Source organism: Haplochromis burtoni, unplaced genomic scaffold (genome assembly GCF_018398535.1).
Source record: "Haplochromis burtoni strain Fernald_Lab_line unplaced genomic scaffold, NCSU_Asbu1 Contig_345, whole genome shotgun sequence".
NCBI lineage: Eukaryota > Metazoa > Chordata > Actinopteri > Cichliformes > Cichlidae > Haplochromis > Haplochromis burtoni.
The window spans coordinates 409,251-432,919 of NW_024582706.1; the positions used below are offsets into that span (position 1 = coordinate 409,251).

The window sequence follows — 23,669 nt, forward strand, 5'->3', positions numbered from 1 at the left end:
TAAAGGTTGAGATTATTTTTAGGATTCATTGAATTAAAGCCACAAAGACAGCATGTGCACTTCCATGTGTGGCAGCCTAAGTGCAGCCAGAGAAAGACAAAGGAAGGAGAGAATCAGAGGGAGGGAGGTTGCAGGAGGCAAAAGGAGACAAATTGTCTGTTTCCTTACACATCAAGGTCAACCAGAGCTGGAATGTGATTAGAAGTCCCTTGTCTGTCTCAGCTGTTTACCACACAAGATAATACAGACAGGGTGTTCAGCTGATAATGTTACCGTGTTAACAACTCCTCCCTTCAGCTTTTGTTTCAACTTCTCTGTGGAAATGGCAAGAATGTGGGAATGTCTTTCCAGCAGATACATGCACTCACGCAGGCAAGCTGAAGCAGGGATACATGTGGCAGGCACTGTCAAAATTATGATTTTAACACACACAGACGTGCCCACCGAAACACTTTTGTGTGTACATAATAGCACATAATTACACACCCTCCCAGATCCTTATGCATACACACTTTTTCACTGCAAGCAAATGAAGTCTGATAAGAATATGATGACACACAAGTGGATAGGAAAGTTTTCCATCTCTTACATCAGTTTCTTCTTCCATTCCCTCTGGATCGGAATCACATTCACAAGCCCGGGCACACTCTGCCTCCAAGAATCACACACATCTGCGGAGGCTCACAAACACTCTCTCTTAACTCCCTGACACAGACACACATTTGAGCACACACAAAGACCTACATAGCAAGCCCCTCACTGCGATGCTTCCTTTTATTTGCGTCTTGAAGACTCTGCTCCGCATTGTACAGCTCGGCATTCAGCTCATCTGCCTTCCAGCATTACCTTAATGGCTGTCTGTGGGTTGAGCAATTTTACCCAATATTGCTAAACAAAAGCACTCTTTCTCACACTAGACAGGGATTCGAGACAGCTTAGTAGCCCTATGACTGGTTTTATCCACCTACACAAAAGAATCTTCAGTGCATTAAGTGGTATTGAGTTGAGCCGAATTAAATTGGCTTGAATGGATTTTGAATTGAACTGAACTGGACTGCGCACAGCGCAGCTAAATTGAATAATTCAGATTGTGTGGAATCAAGTCGGATTGGATAAACTCAAACTGAATCAATCTAGGGTGAGTCAACTTGATTAAAATTGGTTTAGCGTTGCCAGTCGATGTTCCAGGTGACAGCTCGGTGGACGGACTGATTTTATTATGTAAAATGGACTGACACAATATCAGCATGCTTTCGTTAAAAGATGCTGAAACTGCGTTTTGAACTCATGACATCTACAGAGGAAACAACTTACGAATCATCAAACACATATCCAATGACAGGTCTGCAAACACACATAAAGAAAAAGGGCTTTTATTCTTAAATCACAATCAGGCTTAAAGCAAAGGAGGTGAATGCTCAGAGTTAAAGTATTGGAATATAAAGATATATGTCTAATTATGAGTCTTAAAAAAAGACAGTACATACTCTCAAAAGTGATGGTAACAGATCTAAGCTTCAATGTACAAACTTACAAAACCAAGGTGGCAAAAATCTACTCACTGGAATGTGCTTATAAACACTTATTATTTTATTGTACAGAGCAGGCGCCTGAGATATTTGCTTTAGAACTCAGCGCTGTGTAAGTCGTCCAATTAAAAAAAGTGTCTCTTTCCAATCTTCCATCCCCAATGTCTGACTTTACCCCCCGCCCCCTCCACACACACACACTCACGCAGTGTGTGGGTGTGTGTGTGTGTGTGTACACACTCACACACCCACACACACACAATTACATCTTCCTCCGTCTGTCTTTCTCTTGATTGATCTCTTTGTTCTCCCTAAGTGGTTTCATCTCTTTTCATCACTCTCCATCTGGATCCATCTTTTTTAAAACGTGTTTTTAATGGTTCCAAACTTTCTTTTTTTATAACACTTAATAGTTTCTTTAAATTTTACAAATGACTCTTAACAACCCTCTCCATTTCCTGCTCCCTCTTTTTCGTCTGTTTTTAGACCGTAGTTAAAATCAGCTTTAATCTTTGCTTTTCATTTTTGGGGGGGTTGGATAAAATTAAGCATGCTACCAAGGAACAAGCCTAAGGTGTGAATATCTGCACTGTGCAATATGGTTTATGCATTTTTGCCACTGGCGAATCAGAGCACATTTCTCGCCGGATATCAGCTTATTAGATCTTGCGTGAGTGCAAAAGACTGGCCCTGGTAGCGCTGTAGTCCAAAGCCAATGTTTTTGCTCCAGGCTACGTGTAGCCATCTGTTTAGAATTGTTGGTGGACGATAGATAAATCGGAAGATCGAGATGAAGACTGTAGAAGAGGAGGAGAATAAATGAAAGAGTAGAAAAGAAATTCCTGGTTAGTACCACTAACTTGGGGGGTAATAGTGGTGGCGGTGTGGGGTGGTTGTAGGAGATTTGGGTAGGTGGATGAAGAGAAATAAGGTGAGTGGGAGAACAGGCAATGCTTCAGTGAGTGGTGGAGGGAGATGTGAAGCTACAAAATGAAAATGCATTCTTAGGTATCGCCTAGGGGTGGAAAGCTGATGGGGGGAGTACAGGGAAGGAGGAGATGGACTGAAAAAGATAGAAATGAGGTATATGGGTCTAGGGTTAGAAGTAGAAGAAGAGAGGAGGGAAGGAGGTTCACTTTGAGAGGAAAGCCAGCTCAGACTCTCCAGGCTATCCGTGTGTGTGTGTGTGTGTGTGTGCTTGTTGTGTGTGTGTGTGTGTGTGTGTGTGTGTGTGTGTGTGTGTGTGGCTGTGTGTGAGTGTGTTGTGTGTGTGTGTGTGAGTGTGTGTGTGTGTGAGTGAGAGAGGGAGAGACAGGGAGAGGGAAAGAGATGAGAGCTTTCTACCTGCCCTAATGAAAAAGTTACATAAATCTGAGTGGGCATGCCTCTGCCTGCAGCATTTCTCCATATTATACCACTGACCCAAACCTCTCCCAGTGCATGTGAGCGTATACGCTATGTGTGCGTGTTCGATCCTTGTAGAGTCCCACTTGCCTGTTCATGTCAGAAATAAACCAGAAGAGAGACACCCACGTAAATGTGCAGACACACTTACACTTACACACAGACCAAAAGATCTAGCTGACCCAAGCCCTAAGAAATAGCCAGTGTCTTCAAACAGAGATGTTAAAACAGGTTGACCTGCTTGACAGACACACATTTTCACACAGGCTGTATAATCACACACTCTTGTTCCCTTGGACTTTGGAAAGGAAGAACTACCTCCATACGCATAAACTAACATGATTTATGTTCACATACAGACACTTAGAGCCAAAACACAGTGAACGTGATGAATCAAACTACACTTAAAGTCAAAGACTTTCTCCTGATATAGCACAGTAATAGCAAGGCATTACCATAAAGCTCGTTCTTAATGGGTCAACAGTGCACAGGTACAAATCAGACATAGATTATTTAAGAGGTTCTCCTCTTGTTTCACAAATGCAGCACTAATATGAAGATGGCAACTAACAGCACTTGAGGAAAAAGGGGGTAAAAGCAAAAAAAACCCCTCACTTTTACTGAACATTACTCACATCCGCATATGCACACAGAAGCTTTAAAACAAGCGCACTAAGAAACTGAAATCAAAGTCATGCAAATACGTCTTCCAATTAGGCCCCAAACAGGTTTCCATGGGATGAAATGGCAACCTCTAATTGGCTGGATAAAAGAATGCTCACATCCGAGCCGACAACTTGAGACAGCTTGGAAAATATACACATCCCTACCTGCATCCATACAAAGACACACACAGGTGTACACTTTGTAAGCGCGGATCACAGACAATTTATTCATGGTTAGGGGAGTCACACACGGTATCACCGGTAAGATGAGAAGCAAGGGTAGAGTGTGTTGACACAGATATGGTGTATTGTCAGGTGCAGGCACACACACATGCTTGGGTCAGTCTCTTTTTAAAAGCGTGAATAAAGCTTTGGTCGTGGTGTCGTGTTAACATAAAAGCTTTCACGCTGTTAAAAAGACCAGGCTTTGATTAGAATTTGATGTGTGAGAGTGTTTTCTAATGCCGGCCTTTGCTGACAGCGGCCCTTTTAAATCCTGCAGAGCCTTTGCAGGGAGTCTTCTGTCAAAAATATGTTGAATCAACGATTTCACCTTAACATGCTCTGAAGGGGTTTTTTTGTTGTTACTCTTTTTCATTTCCCCCCTTTTTTTCTCTGAATTCTCTAAAAGACAGATGTTAAGCGTGCTCACCATGTTTGCAGTAGATCTTTAGTAGATCTCAACCAAAAGGCAACAGCAGCAGCAGTAACAGTGTAGCTGTGGATGATCAAACATTGAATTTAAAATTGTTAACTAACTGAATATCAAAAAAAATGTGTTTTTTTTTTAATCTGATTAATAAGTCGCTCCTGCAAGAAAGTGTCTCTGTGTGACTTTTACAAAGTGGTGTTACTCTTACATGGCATGATCATTATGAATGGTTAAATAATTCATTTCTTATTCCCGTATGGGGATTTGTGTAGAATATGAGATCTGGACTGTGAGGAATCCAAATTGCGCATATCATGTCTGAACCCATGTAGAGATCAGTGAATGTATTTGCATCTACAAAGTGCTCCACTTAAGCTCAAAGTTTTCAATATATATAGTGCTTAAGTCGCTGAAATATTGTGTACATTAGAGGTCTCGTTGCTGTCTTGTGAAAATTAGTTTTCAGATAAAGTAAGGGGATTAAATCCCCCTAATGGGCTGAAAAATACATTTCTTCCTTGAATAAGCTTTAAAGAGTAATTGGATTGTTGTCTCGTGGCTTAAAAGAAAGCTTGAAAGATCAATGCTTTCTAAAAACACATAGCTTCCTCTGCAGATGGACACCGTACAAGAGCTGTAGACTGCAACAGTTTCAGTATTTAAAAATTTATGTAACTTTTAGGGATGAAAACAGGTTGGATTTCAGAATCTTCTATGCCAGCATACTGAATATGTAGTCTGGACTCTTGGTTGGTTACAAATGGCAATTTCTGTCAGCCTATTGGGCTAATGAGACTAAATTATTAATGAGTTGTGAAAATAATCCACAGTTAAGCCCTGAAGCTTGAAAACAGAAGCACTGAATCAGAACATAAAGAAAATGTGACAGATGTTATATAGATGGTTATATTTTAATATACCATACACAAATCCTCATACACCCAAAATGAACCCTAATGAGGTTCCTTACTGACACCTTAAAAGTGCAATCTATACCTGTCGTTTTATGCTGCAGACAAACAGCATCTAAACTATTTTTACTGCATTAGCTGCGGAATAATTTGCACTTTTCAACATTTTTTAATGCCACGAGTCGCATAATAATCAGGCAGACTTCTGAGTAAAAGGCTCTGCTGAATATGACTTCACGGGAGCCATTTCTTAACCCTAATGCCGAACTATAATTTTCAAAGGGGATTGCAAAAGCCAATGTACATATATACGCTTGAAGTGTGGTGTGAGGTTATCGATAGGGACGCTTTGGAGTCTCCCCTGCTTTCTAATTAACTCTCCTTCTTCCTTCTCCGACCGCTCAATGGCCCAACTTTGCACTTGGTCTCTGGTGTATCGAACACACACACGCGCGCACGTGCACGCGCAGACTCACACACGTTATCACACACTCGCATGCAAGAAGTCTGTTTGCATACCAAAAGCATACTTCATAGCTGAAAGAAAATGAAAGCCGTATTAATTATACAGTCTGCGTTTGTACACGCACGCACACACACACACAAAGAAAAAAAGAGGAGAGAGTGAGGGAGCAGTTATTTTGTTTCTCCTATGCGTCAAAGGAGACAGAGTGCGAGAATGATTGAGTCTCTCTGCGTCAGGGAGAGAGGGAATGAGAAATAGTGCAGAGGGAGAGAAAGAGTTCACTGTCTTCTCTCTTTAATGTGCGTGTGTGCACGTGTGTGTGTGCCTGTACATCTTCGTGCATGTCGTCTACCCAGTATAACGCCCCCTCTGTGTCCCCGAGCCACTCTCTGTCACTCACACACACTGAGACTATTGTCAAGACATTGGGCGAGGCACCCCAAGACATTTCTGTGGCACTGTGTCTGTCACGGGGGTGATAGGGCTGTAAAGGGGTTTGCGCATGCACATACACCCACATAGTTGTGTTTAAATCATTTTAGAGGACATTAAATTGACTTAATTTTTTTATCTGAAGGCTTCTCCTGAAACTAACCATAGCTGCTATTTGCTTAACTGCTTCCCTTCCCTAAACTTAAACTAAACCTGCTCGCAAACCATGTCTTCACCTCCGAATTGTGCCCTAGTTATTATTGGGACTTGTTTATGGTTCCCAAATTGGAAGTTGGTCCCCACAATATGATGGTGTAAATACATTTATGTCCCCACAAAGTATAAACACACAATCTATAAGATCCACAACTAATGTACAAATATGCCATTTTATATGTAGGCAGGTGAATTAATGTGGCAGTCGCCTGGAGTGCAGAGCACGCATGTGTGAGTGTGTGTTTGTACTTGTGCGTGCCAGAGTTATAGCATACGCATATGTGGGTTGTGATTATGTGTGGCAAGGCCTATGTGGTGTACGTGCTTGTTTGTATCTGACAGCACATTAGGCAAAGCTATCTTTAACCTTGTAAAATGAGTGACACTGATTCTAAACTGACAGGATGGATTTCAGTTTGCCATGGCGCTCCATCGTGTCAGCCTCTGTCAGCTCAGCCCGTCCGCCCATTTCACAAAAGACAGGAGCGTCACAAAGGAGACAAAGTATATGTGAGGGGGAGGTAGAGAAACAACGAGAAACAAAAAGAAAATGAGAGGTTTATGGAGAAAGCTGGGAAAGATATGAGAAATGAAATAGTTTGGAAAGTCGGGGAGGAAGAGCGGTCTTGTTTGACAGAGAAAGGATGCCGCACCAAAAGAGCTGAAAGTGTAAACGAGGCAAAAGAGTGTGAAGGAGAAAAAAAAAATGGGAGTGTGAATCGAGGTAGAGGTGGTGGAGGGAGCAGGGGGAAAGAGACCTTGCTCTTGTAGTCGGACGTCTCTGAGGTCCTTTATTGACTCTATCTATTGTTCACAGCAGCACTCCTAATCACTCTCAACAGGGAGGTTGTGTTTGTGTGTGCCCGCGCGTGGATGTGTGATCTTGTTTGCGTGATCTTGTTTGCCAGCCTTTTACAAAAAGTACGTATCTTTAGCCTCATCCTCACTTTTACTCTTTCATACACTGGCCCCCACAGAGAAGCTATTGTTCACTCTTCATCTGGTCAACCTTAATGGACAATAGCAGTGGGTGGGAAAAGCCTGTTCCTAACACGCATACTATTAGTCTAATGGTACAAATTCTCACACACACACACACACACACACACACACACACACACACACACACACACACACACACACACACGAAGACAGAATGGGCAGTAAATACCATCTAAATAGCAGGCATACATATGTATGGTCTCTCTTACTCACGCAGGCACACAGAAGGCCAGTTGTACGCGGCCATCCTGTTTGCATCTTTCTTAACAATGACTGCTGTCATGGATATTATAAGAGATGACTGTTTTAAGGACTAGCACTGGAAAGTGATGAACACCACCAGCACACACACACCAACAAATGAGCTAATCTGAATCATGGGCATTTGTCCGGTAAGCCTCGTTTCACATCTCACACTATGAGCCTTTGTTTCTGTTTTGTTTTTTCCCCTATAGACAGCCACGGCTGCACAAAAGGATAAACATTTCAAAGGGCCGATGCTGTGAATAGAGTCAATGATTTTCAATGTGTATCTGCAGGGTGGAGAGCCCAGATGGAGACAGGGAGAGGGGAGAAAGCACAATGCCAGAGTGGACAGATTGATGGTAATAAAGCTGTGGTGGATGGCGAAGCAGTCGATCCACATGCAGCGAAACAGTCTCTCTGCCTGTCTGCCTCTGCACAAACAGTCATCCGCAAAATACCTGCAAACATCCACACACTTTAAATAACTAGTTAGGGCTAAAATGGTGCACAACTGACTCACGGTTTTATTTCTAAATGGAGCCAATAAGAGAAAGTGATTGAAGTTCACAAAGCTTCAACAAATCACAAACGTGCCTCGCACAAAGCAAAAACTGTTAAGCGGGACAGGCGTGTCAGAAGTCAGCGAGGCTCGTAGTTCCAGTGTTTGCCACCGGAGGGCTTGCAGCAGACTGCAGCATTCTGAAGAGGAGTGTGGAGAGAGGGAGCGAATGGGTCCGCATAGTGCCGATCAGATGACCTCGCTGCTGCAGTTAATGTTCTCTGGCGCTCAGACACAAGGCTAAGGCTCTCCCTCATACCGCGGGGCTGTTGTACAACAAGCTGTTGTGGTGGTAGGGGTGGTGTTGTTTGGGGAGTGCGAGTGTGGTTGTGTGTAAGTGTGTATGCAGGAGGGGAAAAGATTAGGGGAGTGGAACAAGAGAAGGTGCTCCTGTGAGGGGAATGAGGGAGCGTGACACCAAGAAGGTAACATGTTTCTAAAGCACTGCTCAATTTCTGTAATCCGGTCTTTCTTTCTTCTATACCCTTCTCCCCATATTTCTCCTTTTTCTTTGCCTCCTTTCTCTTTGTCCCGCTCTCTTGCCCTCTGCGTCTCCACCCCCCCACGCACTTTAATTTGCCCCCTCATTTCTACTGCCGCACTTGCCCCCCTTTTTCTCTACCTCATACCCCCTCTCCCTCCCTCTTCTCCCTTTCTCTCTCTCTCTCTCTCTCCCTCTCTTCTTTTTCTCTCTGCAGTGCAGCACAGTGATTATCATTCCTCTCACAGAGTCAGGCCTGATAGTCAGATACTGCTGAGCACCCTTCTACATCACCTGCTTCTAGAGGGAGCAATGGAGAGCGAGAGACTGAGACAGAGGAAAGAAGAGAAAGGAAGAGGGGAGGGAAAGAGGAAGAGAAGATCGGTGAACTGCAGAATGAGGGGAATGAAAGACGAAAGAGGAAATGAAAGGGGAGAAAGTGGGGGGTGAGGGAACAAAGGGTGAAGGAGAGCAGAGAAACATGGGAAGGGAGGGAAAAAGCAGAAGCATGGATAAGGGAGGATTGCTGTTACTGCAGAGGTGGTCCCACTGCAACATACATGCTGCATAGTTATAGATGTGTTGTCAGTGTGTGTTAAAGTGCACACTTGCAAGTGTGAGTGTGAGCAAGCGTGGCTGAAGTGCGCATTTACGGCATCAGCGTGGAAGCTATGAATGTCTGTGCGAGTGTGTGAGTGTGCGCTGTGATAATAAGGCGCCTTGACTCATCAACATCACTGGGCCAGACAGCTGAAGAAATGCCACTCATATTGCTTCATCCCTCCCTGAGCTGAGTTTCAACCTGCTCCAAACCAGTTTGTGCATTCTGCAAATGCCACAACAGTCCGCGTCTCTCCCTCTGTACGACATTCTTCATCTCTTCTTCACTTCTACTTCAGACAGTCTGTGGTCATGCCGAGTCTTTTCCTTTTATTATTTTATATTTACCTCGCTACAAATGCTGATTAACAGACATTTTTTTTCCTCATCCCACCTTTGATCAGTTGTTCCATCCATCATCCGTCACTCCCTTCCACGTAGTCTCTTGACACATGTCTGTACCTGTCTGCTTGACCCAGCGGTGACACTGCGTAAGCAGGATGTCTGCTCTTTTCAACATAGCCTTAAGAAACTGCATTATGGCACTGGAAACGTCACTCCGTTACACCACTAAGGGCTTGAACAAAGTTGCAGATCATTTCTATATTTAAATAACCAGTTTAAATATATCATCATCAAATGAATTGTTAACCCGTCTGTCCTGTTTGCGCAGTAACTGAAAGATGCTTTCTGTCAGCGTGCTTCACTGTTTCCCCTCCTCACTGGCTTTGATGCATAACTTAACAGTTGACAGCAAAAGATTTCAGGAGGTTTTCTCATAAACTCTTGGAGATTTTATTAGGATCACACAAATTTTACCAATTAACTCATTTTCTAGTTAAACTTTAGTTTCATTTATTTTATTGGACTCTTTGACATGATGAGAAAAGACAGAAGAAAAGAAATAGCAAAAAGTGTTGGAGTAGAAATGAACTTTGTTTGTGCAATTAGATAAAAAAAAAACCAACAAAGATATTCATGTGTTGTTGTTTTTTTCACCAACAAATTTCACACTTAAGGTGCTTGTAAAAAGAAAAAAATCCCTTACAGTTATGAAACAAGACATCTGGAGCCAGAGAATTTAAATGGCAATTAAAATGGTAGAAAACAATAGTAAAGAAAGGCAAGGAAAAGCAAGCTTTGAAGTTAAATGCAAGTCATGCAACATGTCATCCGTAGAGCCACTTTGTGTGAATCCACAGTGAAGAAGTGTCTCTGCATAAATGCCTTTTTCATGGCAGTTTAATCATGCAAGGTGTAAGGATGCCTGCTTTAAAGCAGTCAATGCAAGCTCATTATTTTTCAATAATATTTGCATTGTAATCTGGTCGCTGTTATTGAGTTCACTTATTCATTCCAGTATTCACTCTACTCTTAAAGTATGACCACATGCACGCTGGCTGTCTGCATTAGCACAACATGATTTCTAAACGGCAGCAAAACAAAAGAGCAGAAACAAAGGTCATTTTGACTGATCAGCATTCCGGATATGAAGTCTGGACTATACCCATGTGGTGTCAACAGGAGCATATTAGTTTTCAGTGTGTGCTCTGGTAGTATAGTGCAATATCACCTTACGTATTCCACACAGTTATAGCTGTAATAAGCATTAGGCTGACATTTTATCAGGTCTGGTATTTTTTTAGATAGTAAATAAACTTCTAGATTATAAGAATCGGGATAAAGTGATATTATCTGTTAATAAAAAATAGCTATGTTGAATAATCTGCACTTTTAAGGCATTTTTAATCCTTTATCATGCAACACTAGTCACAGTAGAGCTGGCGTATGAAGCTCACCGCCCCTCAGGAGCAACTTAGGGTTGACCGTCCTGCCCAAGGTGGAGGGGCCAGGGACTGAACTGCCAACCCTCTGATTTATTTATTTTTTTTTTGACAGCTTTGTACAGAACCAAAGAATAGATCGCTATTTACTTTATTCATTTGTATATTAAAGGCTTTTTAGAGCAATGTACTCGTTTAATCACTAATCTATTTTTTTTTTAACTGATTATTAAGTCATTACTCATATTATGCTTAAATGCCAGGGTTATTCTAATCATTCAAGAGGTCATCCTGCCCACTAGAGCTGCTAAGCCTCTTAAAGAATTCAATAAATCTGGTCTGTAATTAAGACTTTCAGTATCCCACATCAGTCACACAATCCAATTTTTGGCCTAAAAATATCTTATTTTATAAATATTGATGCACGCCATCAAACGTAACGTGTTCTCAGGATTAAATCACGATTCAAGGATCGCTGCCAGGGAAATTACACCGCGGCACCCCTCAGTCAACGTAAGGAAAATTTCAGGTGTCTGGAGGGAGCGATTACAAACAGGATGTTTGTTGTCTGCTTGATTGACGTTGGACGCAGCGAATAAACCGACTTTGGCCTGTTTCAAAAGAACTATATTAACAACACGGGAAAAACACTTTTTCTTTTAACATCCAGTTTTTTATTTTTAGCAAACAGCAATAAATACAAACATGCAGCAATATGTTGGGCAAAGACAGATGAAAGTATAATCCATCACAACACTTTTGATGCCGGGCAGTAGGACCGGCTAACGTCATTATGAATTATAAAGATAAAAATTAATCATCATCAACACTAGCATTTCCAGCTCTCAGTCGATAAATTTAATATTTGTTCTGTCACAGCCTGTTACATTTTACACTTCTTTTCATAGTTTTGTTTTTTTGAATAAAAGAAAGAAGCCACAAAGAAAAAAACCAATTATTATGGTCATTAAGTATGTTTAGCCGAAACCTAATTACACTGACTTTTATCAATTGTCAGTTCAGAAGTTAAAAGCTATCATCAACTCTTTTAATCGATAATGATTTTATATTATGTATCAGCATTTAAAAAGTCATATCAGTCAATCCGTCAAATGAATTCTTTTACATTTTTTGGTCTGTATTTACTGAATGTGTCTCACTCTGCCTCCATGCAACATGATTTGAATAAATCTGTGCTCATGATGGGAATTTGTCCCCCTGTCTATGCACTGTTACAACCCAGAGCCGCAGTGGCTCTTCACCTATACAAAGATGATGTCAAACATCAAGGAGAACGAGCAGAGAGCGAAAGGGAACTGTGGCTCCAGTCCTACAACCATATTTGTAGTTTTGGTTTATGCATAAGCCGCATCCTGTCAGTTCATTATGCAGACCAGAGTGTACCAGGGCATAAACAAACACAAACACGGTCTCACATCCAAATGCTCTCTCTCTCTCACACACAGACACACACACACACACACACACACACACAGACCAAGAATCAGATGTGCAGATACACACATGTGTTGAATATGCAGACACATGTAACAAGAAGAGAGGGAGACTGTTAATTAACTAGAGCTCGTTAATTCTCTTTGAACCGACAGCAAGGAGGTTTACACACTAATTACCTTGATGACTGAGCCAACCTGTGCACGCGCACACACACACATTCTACAAACACAGACGCACACGCAGGTGCGACTAGTCTCACGGGCTGACATAACACATCTTGCAGGTTTTGAAAGTCTCACACTCGTACACGGCTATCAAACACAAACATAAATGTGAGAAGTCTCACTCATATGCATATACACACACTCACACACACAGTCTGCAACACGGTTTTGCCCTGAAATGAAAGCTATATTAGGAACTCTTTTTTTTTTCTCTTCAGAGCTGCAAGATACAGATGGTTAAGTTTATTCTTAGTTCAGACCCATCATGCTTCCTTTTGATTCACTCTTTCGATCTGCCAGAAATAACTTCAGACCAACTTCCAGGATGGTCATATGTTTGTACAATATAGTTGCATTACATCCACACACATATATGAAAACATAATCGATCAAACGCGGACACTCACACTCGCTCACTTTGCTGCGCAGATGAGCGAAGCTCCCATGTCAGTATTGGACTGTAATGGCCCATGTCAGATTAGGGGGAAGGGTTTTTTTTTATGTCCTCCGTCAGACTCAATTAATACTCCATCAGGCATGAATTCATAGGCCACACTGGACCTTAGCCAGTTCATCCATGCGTGTGTTTTGAAACTAATAAATGTGTTTTCACATTCAGTTGATATTTGAGTATAGCACTATGTTACCTATTATAATAATGAGACTTTTTTGAAGTTCCTCCTCCAAATTAGAGAAAGTGCACATGCACACACAAAAGTGCTTTTGTCAGTCAGGTTGGAAAACATCAAGGAGGTTTTTCAGTGCAAAGGTAGAAGCTGGCAAAGAAGCAAGGAGAGAGTAGGAGACACTTCGCAGGTATAAGCAAAGAAGGCGGAGATGTGAAAAGCTTTTTAAGAAATCCATATTCACAAAAGAAAGATGTTCAAATGGTTACTGGGTAGCAGAGGGTGAGTGAGAGCGAAAAGGAAAAAGTGAGACGACAATGTGAAGTAGCAAGAGGAGCTGAGGCAGAATGTGTAGAGTGTGGAGTCATAGAATGTAATGACTAGAAGATGCCAAAATATGGGATTTGGCAAAAGAAAAGAAGCGAGGTTTGTCAATGAGGCTAAGGCAGTGGATGTGAGAAGACGCTGGAAAAGGGGGTTTGGGGAGTGCAGAGAAGTTATGGGTCAATAAAGCCCGCTGTGGGGAAGCAGAGAGGGACTCATAACGAGGTCAAGGACACATCATCGATCGCCACATCATAACGCTGACTGGCAAGGAGAAGAAAGGATTGAGGAGGAGATGGAGGAAGTGAACAGGAGTCACGGAGGACAGAGGGAGAGCTATGCTACAGCTGTGGAGAGGGGGTGACTGTAGAATTGGCCGAAGCGAAGAAGGGGGAGAAGCGGGAGAGAAGTAGAAAATAAAAAATAACAAGGATGAAGGAATGAAAGGGGGCAAGTCTGGCCAGAAACAAGGTTAGAGGGAAATTGAATTAGACGGAATCATGGCTGAACAGATCAGATCTGTAATAAAACACACACAGAGGAGCAACCCGCACCAGTTTTGCAATAAGCTGCTGTAAATCAAGGCGTGCTCTGTGTTGCGAGCTGGATTTCTACACTTACACAGTAATCCTACCCCCTCTCATGTAGCTGACATGTTACATTTAAGCCACAGAGCTAAGAATCTCATATTCAGAAGTACAGCTCTAAGAAAAAGTTTGTTAAGCCTTTGGAAAGACCACGATCTCTACATTGATTGCCCATAAAATGTTATCTGATCTTCATGTGACAATTATAGACAACCGCAGTCTGACTAGACTAGCAACACGCAAACAGCTGTGCTTTTCGTCTTTATTGAGCACACTAAGTAATTGCTCAATAACCACATGAAGAGGACATGAAGAGTTTGTGTGCTGAATCAGATCTTTCGACACAGCAGCCTCAGCTTTATACTTTATACTTACTGCTCAATTAGCAAAGGTTGCTCACACGCTAACTTTCTTAGCATAGTAGCTAATATAAAACATATTGACAGTGTTATTGTTACTTGTCATCTCAATATATCTCTGTTTACTGACAGCTTTGCCCACCTGAAACAAATTACCTAGTTGCACAAAAGTACGATTATTACCTCTTTTCTTAAGTTGTGTATTTCCTCACTCAGGTAGATGTAACGGCACATCCTTGATGTTATTGAATACAATCAAAATAGAAGTGATTTTTATTTTATTCTGGACATTTTTCAGATTGAAAAGGGAGAAATGTCAACTGTGCAATTATACTGGTTGAAATATCTTCTATTGTGTGAGATAGAGAGCGTTTTTCTCAGCTGGGCAAGAAAAGAAATTAGCGGATTCAGGAAAGAGCTTCTGAACAGCGGACTGTGTTTTTAAAGTTGCCCAGTCATTTATTAGGGGGCAAGTTTGTTTTGTCAAAGCCATACATGAGAATATCTTTCTTTCTTTTTCCTGTTTTATATCCCTTGAACACGGGAAGGATTGCATGCCCCTCTTGTGGCCTTGTGATCAGAAATTATTATAATTTTTCATCATTACTTTCATGAAATAAATCTGTGATCATGAAAACACATCCTGCCGTAATGTTGAGTTAATATTATTTTATGATCAGCAGTAGAAAAGTTTTGACAGCCTGTTAAGTGAATAGAGGATTTCTTTTTGTCAACACCTGTGATGTCGGAAAACACTTATTATTACAAGTTCCCACATTTTCTTGGCAGCCAAACTATTTCTTACTCATGTTCTCGCTGACTCTTTCCACCCAGCTTCTACTCATTTATCCACTGTTCCCTCTCTGAGCTGTTGCCCCCTGTTTGAATAAGTGGAAAAGAGGTTGAGCTGCTTCAACTAAGTGAGCGCTCTAAAAAATACATTGCTACGTCTGTGGAGAGTTAAAATGAAGCCACCGAGGTTGCAAGAACTACTGGTTTTCCATTAGATTCCAATGTCTCGGCTCTTTCCTCGCCCTTGCACGTGCCTTCCATCCCTGTTGTCTGAGTCACTTTTTCTCATCCCCATTTTATCTCAACGATGTTAAGAAGTGGCAGAAGAAACACGTGCTCCATTAATTTCCCGTTTCTCCTTAATTAATTTTGCTGTGTTCGCCTCTCATCTTGTCTTGTGCGTTCATTAGGTGAACTCGCTCAAATGTTTCTTTTCTTTCTGCGCGCGCTTGTGTGCCTGTTTGAAAGAAAAGGAAGATTTGGTACAGTCCGGACTTTTATTGCAGCCCTCCATCAGTTTTCCTCCCCGATTATCCTGAGGTGACTTTCTGAGCTGACGTTTTGTCCACCCTAATCTGCTTCCGTCCTCTGCTCAGTCACTTCCTCCCCATACGCTGCATGTTTCAAAGCAGATTTAGGTTGAAAGGGATGTAATTTTGTGACCAGATAAATGAGTATGAAAGGGGTTTGTGGGGGAAGGGGGGTTATATAGAAATGGGCTTCCTGGTGCAGAGTGATCCCTTCAGGCCAGACAGCATCGTTTAACTTTCACTGATAGCCTCTCAGCGTGAACTTATAACAATCTTTATCCTCTCTGTCTCGCCCCAAAGTGAAAACCGCTCCGCTAACTAGACTGGGGTGATTTGAGCGTTAAAACTGGAGCAGGTGCGATGCTTAGTTTGCATGAATGATGTAATTCACTCCTGAAACCACTTACACTGTAAAACTAGATTATTTGTTATTGATGGGAGATGGTTCGGTGGTTTGTGTTGCAAGGATGCTTGCAACCTATTTTTGAAAGTTGCAGTTCTTTTTTATTTTTTGCTATTCAGATATTAATAAATTTCTACATTATGATGAGTTGGCTTACTTCTAAACTAAGATAAAATGAAGGATAACGCTTGTCAGATCTTTTGATATCTCATATCTCTGGAACTGGAGCCCAAAGAGTATGAGGATGTAAATTGTTGTGGATCACAAATGTGTAGTTTTACATTCTTATTTTTTTTATTAACCCTTTAATGCCCAGTGTATTATATTAAAATGCATTTTTTAGACTTCTACATCATCTGTCAACCCTCCCCACTCCCCCGAAAAACCTAAATAAATCTCACAATACATTTTAAGCAATAAATAACAAAAATAGAGGTAAAAAAAATGCCAGGTGAAGCAAATGTGACATAAATTAAAACTCAGGCTTTAAGGGGTTAAATAAATGCAGTGGATTTTAGTAAGTAAGCTAGTGCGAATTCCACATACACAGCAGGATGATCTAGTAGAGACTGGCTTGAGCTGAATACGCTGCCTGTCATTCATTTTGAAGGAACATGTCACCCTTTGCGCCAGAGAGGCTGTATGAGCCTTTGGAGACACAGACAAGCCTTTTTAACTGGAAAGCACATGCACCACCGAGGCCTTTTTTGCAGTTTCAAAAGAGTTAACCACGCTCAGACTGAAATTTAATGGCCTCTTCCTTTGTGCATGTTCCACCATTCCAGCACATTTCCGAAAAATCTGACCTGCCAGTATTTGTATCTGAGAGACAGACAGGAAAACGGAAGGCCTTCACCCCGGCTTTTGCTTTAGTCAAAAGCATAAAATCTGTGCATGTCCGTTTTTTCTTGCTGTCAATGAGAAAGATGTAAAATGTCACCAGACTCATCATTTAACTGAATGTTGTTTGTGAGCTTGAACTTTATATTACCCAGCTGCTACTACTAGGCACCATTCCAGATTGAAAAGAAACTCTCTCTGGCCCGTCCAGAGGTTTGTAAACATCAACCATGTCCAGAAACCTTAATCTAAACTGGGATTAAAGGCCAACTGAAAACTTTGAGGGAGTGCCATGATTGGTTGATAACTATTACCCTGCATTGTAGCAGCTAAGCCCATAATCAAGGCGAACATCCTCCGATAATCCCAATATGTCTTTGCAGACCCCTGCCCAACAGCCTAATCCTCAGATTTAGAACCTCAGATTAGGAATACTGGATGATTAATCTCATATTGTGCGTGTGTTTCTGTCTGTTTTCTGCAGGGGACCCTTCGCCGGGTGACCTTCTCGGTAGTGAGCCAACCACAGGACGGTGGTTGCTATGACAGTGGCCTGGAAGACTCGGAGACTCCGAGTAGCAAGAGTTCATCAGGGCCTCGGTTGGGAGCCCTGCCGCTTCCAGAGGAAGGCTACGAGCGAACCACACCTGAGGGCAGCGTAGGGGAGGAGGAGCATGTGGAGAATGGTACACACATGGCGCATTAGAGCTCAAAAAGGCCGAGCGATGCATTTACTTGTATATGTTTTACTTTGCTTGGACATGTTGATAGACACTATCTATGTCTCTCATTTTCTCTTTCCCTATTTCTCTCTCGCACCCCCTCACCTCCTCTTTCTATGCCATAAAAACACACAACAACACTTTCATTAAAACCTCGGCTTGCTGTCAAGGCCTCGGGAATCTTTTCAGTCTTTCACATGATGGAAATCTGTTTTATACAAAAAAGCATTTGTTCTGTGTGTGTGTCTGTGTGTCTCTGTGTGTGCATGCACTTGTCCCACATATACAGAGTGTTTCTGAGTAATATGTGAAGGTTTTTTTTAATAAAAGCTAATGTGTGTTAGTATGTTATGCCAGAGAACCATCCCTGGCCTTGTCCAAGCATCTGCTTCACCAATGAAATTGTGTTTTCACCTTTTTGTGCAAAGTCTTTGTCAAGGATGGCAAGCGACAAAAAAAGTTATTCTTTTGATCTTTTCACTCGTCTTTCCTCTGTATATGGTCATGCCAGGGCTGCAGCAACATCGGCAACAAGCCAGGGTCACTGTGACCTTGGTGAATAACTAGTTCTGTGGCTATCAGTGAGTTTCCAGTTCAATGCTGCTTCTTGCCAGTGTGCGAAATTTTGTTGAGTTTAATAAGTTTTTGTCACGGTCAGATGGAGAGACGAATTGAACAGAGAATTCATTGTGTTGGCTTTAATTATACTGCACAAGTATGTTCTTGTTTGGTTTCGCATGAAGTTACTGCTGCCGCTCTACATATTCAGTAAAACTTTGCTGGCAGATTACAGCAGAGATATCTAATTTCTTGCGGTAAATTCAAGTGAAGCCAAAGTTAGAAGCTTTAACAGGAAATGAACACATTACAAGACATGACAAGACATGAAAAGACAAACGACTGGTTTTGCATACATAAGGCTACAATACATCAGCATTAAGTCTCTGGTAGTCTTGCTAAGCTTTGGAAAAAAGCACTGGAGGAATGTTACAAATACACATCCAATCAATTCCTTCCACATAAAGAAATTTAGTCTTGCCATTCAAATTCCTGATGATGAATTTCCTTTTCTTTTCAGTATTTTTTTCTTTTTCTTTTTTTTTTTGCTTTGACCTCACCTTTTACCTTTAATGTAATGCTGAACCGCACCTGATTTTTTTATGCATTCTTTGGATGTCAGCAGTTTTTCTTTTTGCTCCAGCAGCATTTTTCCTTTAATTCAACCCCCTCCTTTGCAACCTTTGTCTAAAACCATCTTTTTAAAGCTATTTTCTGTCTTCCTGTCTCATTGTTCAACTCTCCTTTCTCTCTGGTACTTTTTATTTCCTTGTCTCCTCATCATTTGGTGGTCTAGTGTGTGGCACCGTGAGTCAGTTCATTGTGACATTCCCCTTTCACTCTCTTTTCGCCAGTGTTTTCATTGTGATATATTACTTGTTAAATTAAGGCAGAGATGTCATTTAACTTCTTTTGTTTCTTTTTTCTGTATCCAGATGCTAGACAGCTGCCAGATGTAGCTTTGACAGGGAAGTGTACCAGGGAGTGTGATGAGTTTGGCCATTCTGACACTTGTTGGATGCCTGTCCGCTCTTCGGCACGGCCGCGTCAGCGCCACGGCAGCGACCCACCACGACTCTCTACCTTTGCCCCCGGAGATGACAACAATAATCTTCGCGGTAACGACCATGAGAGTGACAGTGAGAGTGCGGGAAGCGCGGGGAGCTCCGAACCCGGAGTGGTCGTCAGTGGAGAAGGTCAGAGATTACCTTTAGCCAATGGGGATCCGCTTGGCACCCTGGGTAGGGGAAACCACAACAGGAATATGGGTGATCACAACCGTAACCTTCTTAACCGCAAGATGACTTCTGCATCCTACGACACATTTAGCAGTGCTGGTTTTGGGAGACGCCAACAAGAGGAGGGAGGGGGAGAAGGCCAAAACCCACCTGAGGTCATACCACTGACGCGGACAGGAGGGGACTACAAGACCACATCCTGCCTGACCTTGTCACGCCGTGAGGTCTACCTGTGACATCCTTGCAGTCCTTACCACTACTTCCTTTTCCGTAACAAGAGGGAGGATTAAAACTTCACTGGCAAGTCATCAGCGTGAAAGGACTTGGAACCTGGGAAGATGTGAAACTGTCAGAAAAGATGTTTTCCAAAAATACTTTTTGATTCTGACTAATATTTATAGGCCCTTAAATGTAGGAAAAAAAATTGGATCAACTCCTAGGAGAACCCTGAACAGAAAGAACACTTTCTAAAGCATTTTTCTAAATACTGGTGAAAGTTACCTACAGGCAAAGCTCCTCTTATGACAATGTGGAGGAGGACAATCTTCTCTTCTTTTTACCTGAATCTGATGCATGCCTGACCCTATCCCACAGAGGGAACTGTATGAAGAAGAAAGAAGCGGAGACGGTGTAAATTCTGATGCTATAAATTCCTGAGTGCGTATAAAAACTGAGTCTACAGCAGACCAGATTTGGACTCAACTGGTGAGCCATCTGCTGAAAAACCACAGAGGTTTCATCCAGTCAAAACAGATTAAAAAAGAAGTGACGGGTCTTTGATTGAGTTATTTGAATCTAATTCAAACCAATCAATTTTTCTAATGTCTAATCAACTGTATCATAACACAAGAGGGGGATATTAACCAATCAAACTGCTCATGTCTTGAGGATTTTCTGTCATAAATAGAGCGTAAAGTACCACCCGAGTGTGATCACCGTAATGTTACACACTAGAAAAAAACGTCAGTTGTTTAAAACACATACGATTCAGAACAAACAGCAACAATGTGAAAACAGACTTTTCTTACAATCAAATGTAATTTTTCAGAATACAGTGTCCTCATAGTATGTCAGTAGTGCCACAGTATTCGGGCGTGTGTGAGAATATATGTTTATTATTTTACCTTTACACCCAGTCTGTATGTATATAGTGTATGTCAGTATTTGATAAAACAGCAGCGTTATCTCTCCGCTGCTGTCTTTCGTTGAGTAGACTGGGGTGCTTAGTTCATTGCACATCTACGGTATCCTAACGGTGTTCATGTATGATAAGTGCTCTCTCACGCACACGCGGACACATATGCACTCATACGCATGCAAGCGCTCATACACTGAGCATAGCATGTAAACACAAACATACAGTGCATTTACAGAATGTGGACGTGCATAAGGCCACCGTTTATGACACGAGTCAGTGGCTGTGTAACATAAAGTATGTAATAACCTGCATTAACTTTCATACAGAAAAAATTAAGAACAGGCAAACACAACACACACATACACACAGCATATTTAAACATAAGTCATATAAACGCAGTGCATAGTTCATGTGCACTATGTATGTATGTGCTTTTTTATCATAATTTTTTAACATTATCATTGAACTAGCTGTAGCATTTTGCCTGCTCCCCTCCATCCAGTATTTAAACATGAAATGTATTTAATAATTATTCATCTCTGACTGATGTGTGAGACTACATTAAAGGGAATTTCAGTGACATCTACTGTAAGTGACGATAGACAATGTGAAAACCGGAGCTATTCTGCTGTACGTAGGACTCATAGAAAAGACCAAACTTCTATAGCTTCTGTAAGAAAAAAAGGAAAGAAAAAAACTGCATGAAAGAAAGATTATGCTAACTTTTTTTTCCTCTCTTTTTTAAACCACATGCTTTTTTGAATACCACGCCTATTTGGATACATCTGTACTAAATGTGTGTGCTCGCGGGGAAATGGAGATAATGATTGCAGCAAGGGAGTTAGCTTCAGTGGATGAGATCGTTTCTTCTTTATCGTGGAGAGAGTTTGAAGTAACCTTGGGCCCTTTCGCTCACTTTGGCACAAAGGATGCCAGAGGCTATATATATATATATATATATATATTAAAAAAAGAACATAGTGAATTGGGAACGTAAGACTTGTGCTGCGACCCGTTTCACCGCGCAGTGCTGACCTGAACACGCCCATACTGCTGTGCTGAACTGCACAGATAACAGACTCCTTCACATTTTGTCCTTCCCATCAGCTACTGCACGACTTCGACACACTCTGCTGCACTGGGCTAAAGAGTGGGTGTGGATTGAGGCCAACACATCTTAATTCCCATCATCAGTGTGTGGCTCAGTGGTGTGATAGGGATAATAGGGTTAGGTCGTCCCTGTGGTCTTAATGAGTTTCTTTTCTCCTCTCTTCTCCTCCCTTGATCTGTTCTGATCTCATTAATGTCTGGATAGAGGAATGTAGCACTGCTGGAAAATTGCTAGTGTGTCTCTTAATTTTTCTGGTTGTTTTCGGAACATAAGAGTGAACTAAGACATTTTTTAAAAAAAAATGTGTAGTAAGGTTCAGCTTACTCACAGAGTCGCGGCTTGACTGTCACCTCACTGAAAGGTAACTGGACTGGAAATGAAGCAGGAATCATTGTGACACCTCCTTAGATTTTACAAGGATAAGAACAGCTCCGTGTGTGTGGATACACTTTGTATACCTGTATATATCTTTAACTTTCCAACTCTGTAAAAAACACTCTTTAGCTTCAGGTCCACTGATGTATTTACTCCCAAAGCCTTCATTACTCCCATATACCCCAATATGGCTGTTTACTGAGCTCTGTTTTTGATGGACTGTGCTGAGGATGTAACAAAATTCAAAGCCTAACATTTGGGATTTTTCGCTTCTTGGAGACTTCATGGGGATTGAAAACAATCATAATATCCTGCATGGTATGTTCTGAGAGACAAAAGGACACGTGCTCATTCTCTGGGAGAATGAGTTGAGATAAATGGTTTTCAGACCCTTAAAGGGCATCAAGAACCCGTGGAGAAACCAGTTTGTGAGTTTTGCAAAGAGACTCTTGAGACAGCCCTGCCTTTTAAAAGTGGCAAATATTTCTTCAAACTGCTGTTTTATGGCAGTTCCATGATGGCACCTTTCAAACACTTAAGAGTGGATTTAAGGGAACTTTATGTAAATGAATCTGTGTGGGTGTGTCTCTTTTTTTTATACTGCACGTTTAAACATGAAGATGTTTCAGTCTACTGCGAAAATGAAGAGGGGAGAGAGACAGAGAAAGGCATCATGTCTGAGATCTGCCACCTACTAATCAAGACACTTTTGAGAAGAGACACTTCAGTGGACGCCATGTACCTGTCATCCCCCTTGTGCTGTTACCCTAGCCATGTACAAATAAAGTACACTGTAGAACAGACAACTGGAAACCATAACAAACGATGGCATGCTTAAGGTTCAAATCTGCACTTGATAAAAAAAGGAAAAAAAAATGTTATTTTTGTTTTCCTCTTCTTTGTTTTCTTTACCTTTAGGAATTGGCTCTGTTTCTTTGCCAATTCCCCCCTGTAATTACATAATGAACTAATTGCATTTGCTATGATGTGGAAGAAGGAGAAGAGCTCTTGACGAATGGTTTGGTATGAAGATTAATCATGTAAAAGTTTGACTTTGACATTAAAAACTTCAGACATACCCATTGGCTGTTAGCACATTCACTCTGTTCTCAGATTATTTTGCACAGTAACAATGAGAGCAACAGCAGGTGTGACACTTGTAATGACACCAAGCAAAATAACTTGCAATATTTTTTTTTTTATCAAGAACTGAGCCAAATGTTGGCAAATTTATTCATCAATAAAGTCATTACTTACAGCGAATGGAAGCCTTACTTGAAAGTGGTACAAAACTGGAGACAAGGCCATCTTTATTCAAGGTCAGCTTGGTCCAAATTCTCAGTTTCATAACAGCAAGCTGCAGTTAAACACTTCAGAACAATTTTCTAAGCAGGCTGAAGTGTGGAGGTCATTCTCCCATTTACATCTTCCAAAGTC

At 41.5% G+C, this 23,669-nt stretch overlaps 1 protein-coding gene across 1 annotated transcript in view; it reads left to right on the top strand.

Moving 5' to 3' along the window:
* The window catches only part of pcdh7a (protocadherin 7a), a 40,548-nt gene extending 17,114 nt beyond the window's left edge, over positions 1–23,434 (top strand). The window contains exons 5-6 of the mRNA XM_014340185.2: positions 17,575–17,776; positions 19,306–23,434. Of these exons, the coding sequence (XP_014195671.1) occupies positions 17,575–17,776; positions 19,306–19,844 (741 nt within the window). The 3' untranslated portion in view covers positions 19,845–23,434. The remainder of the gene's footprint in view (positions 1–17,574; positions 17,777–19,305) is intronic.
* Positions 23,435–23,669: the final 235 nt, after the last annotated feature.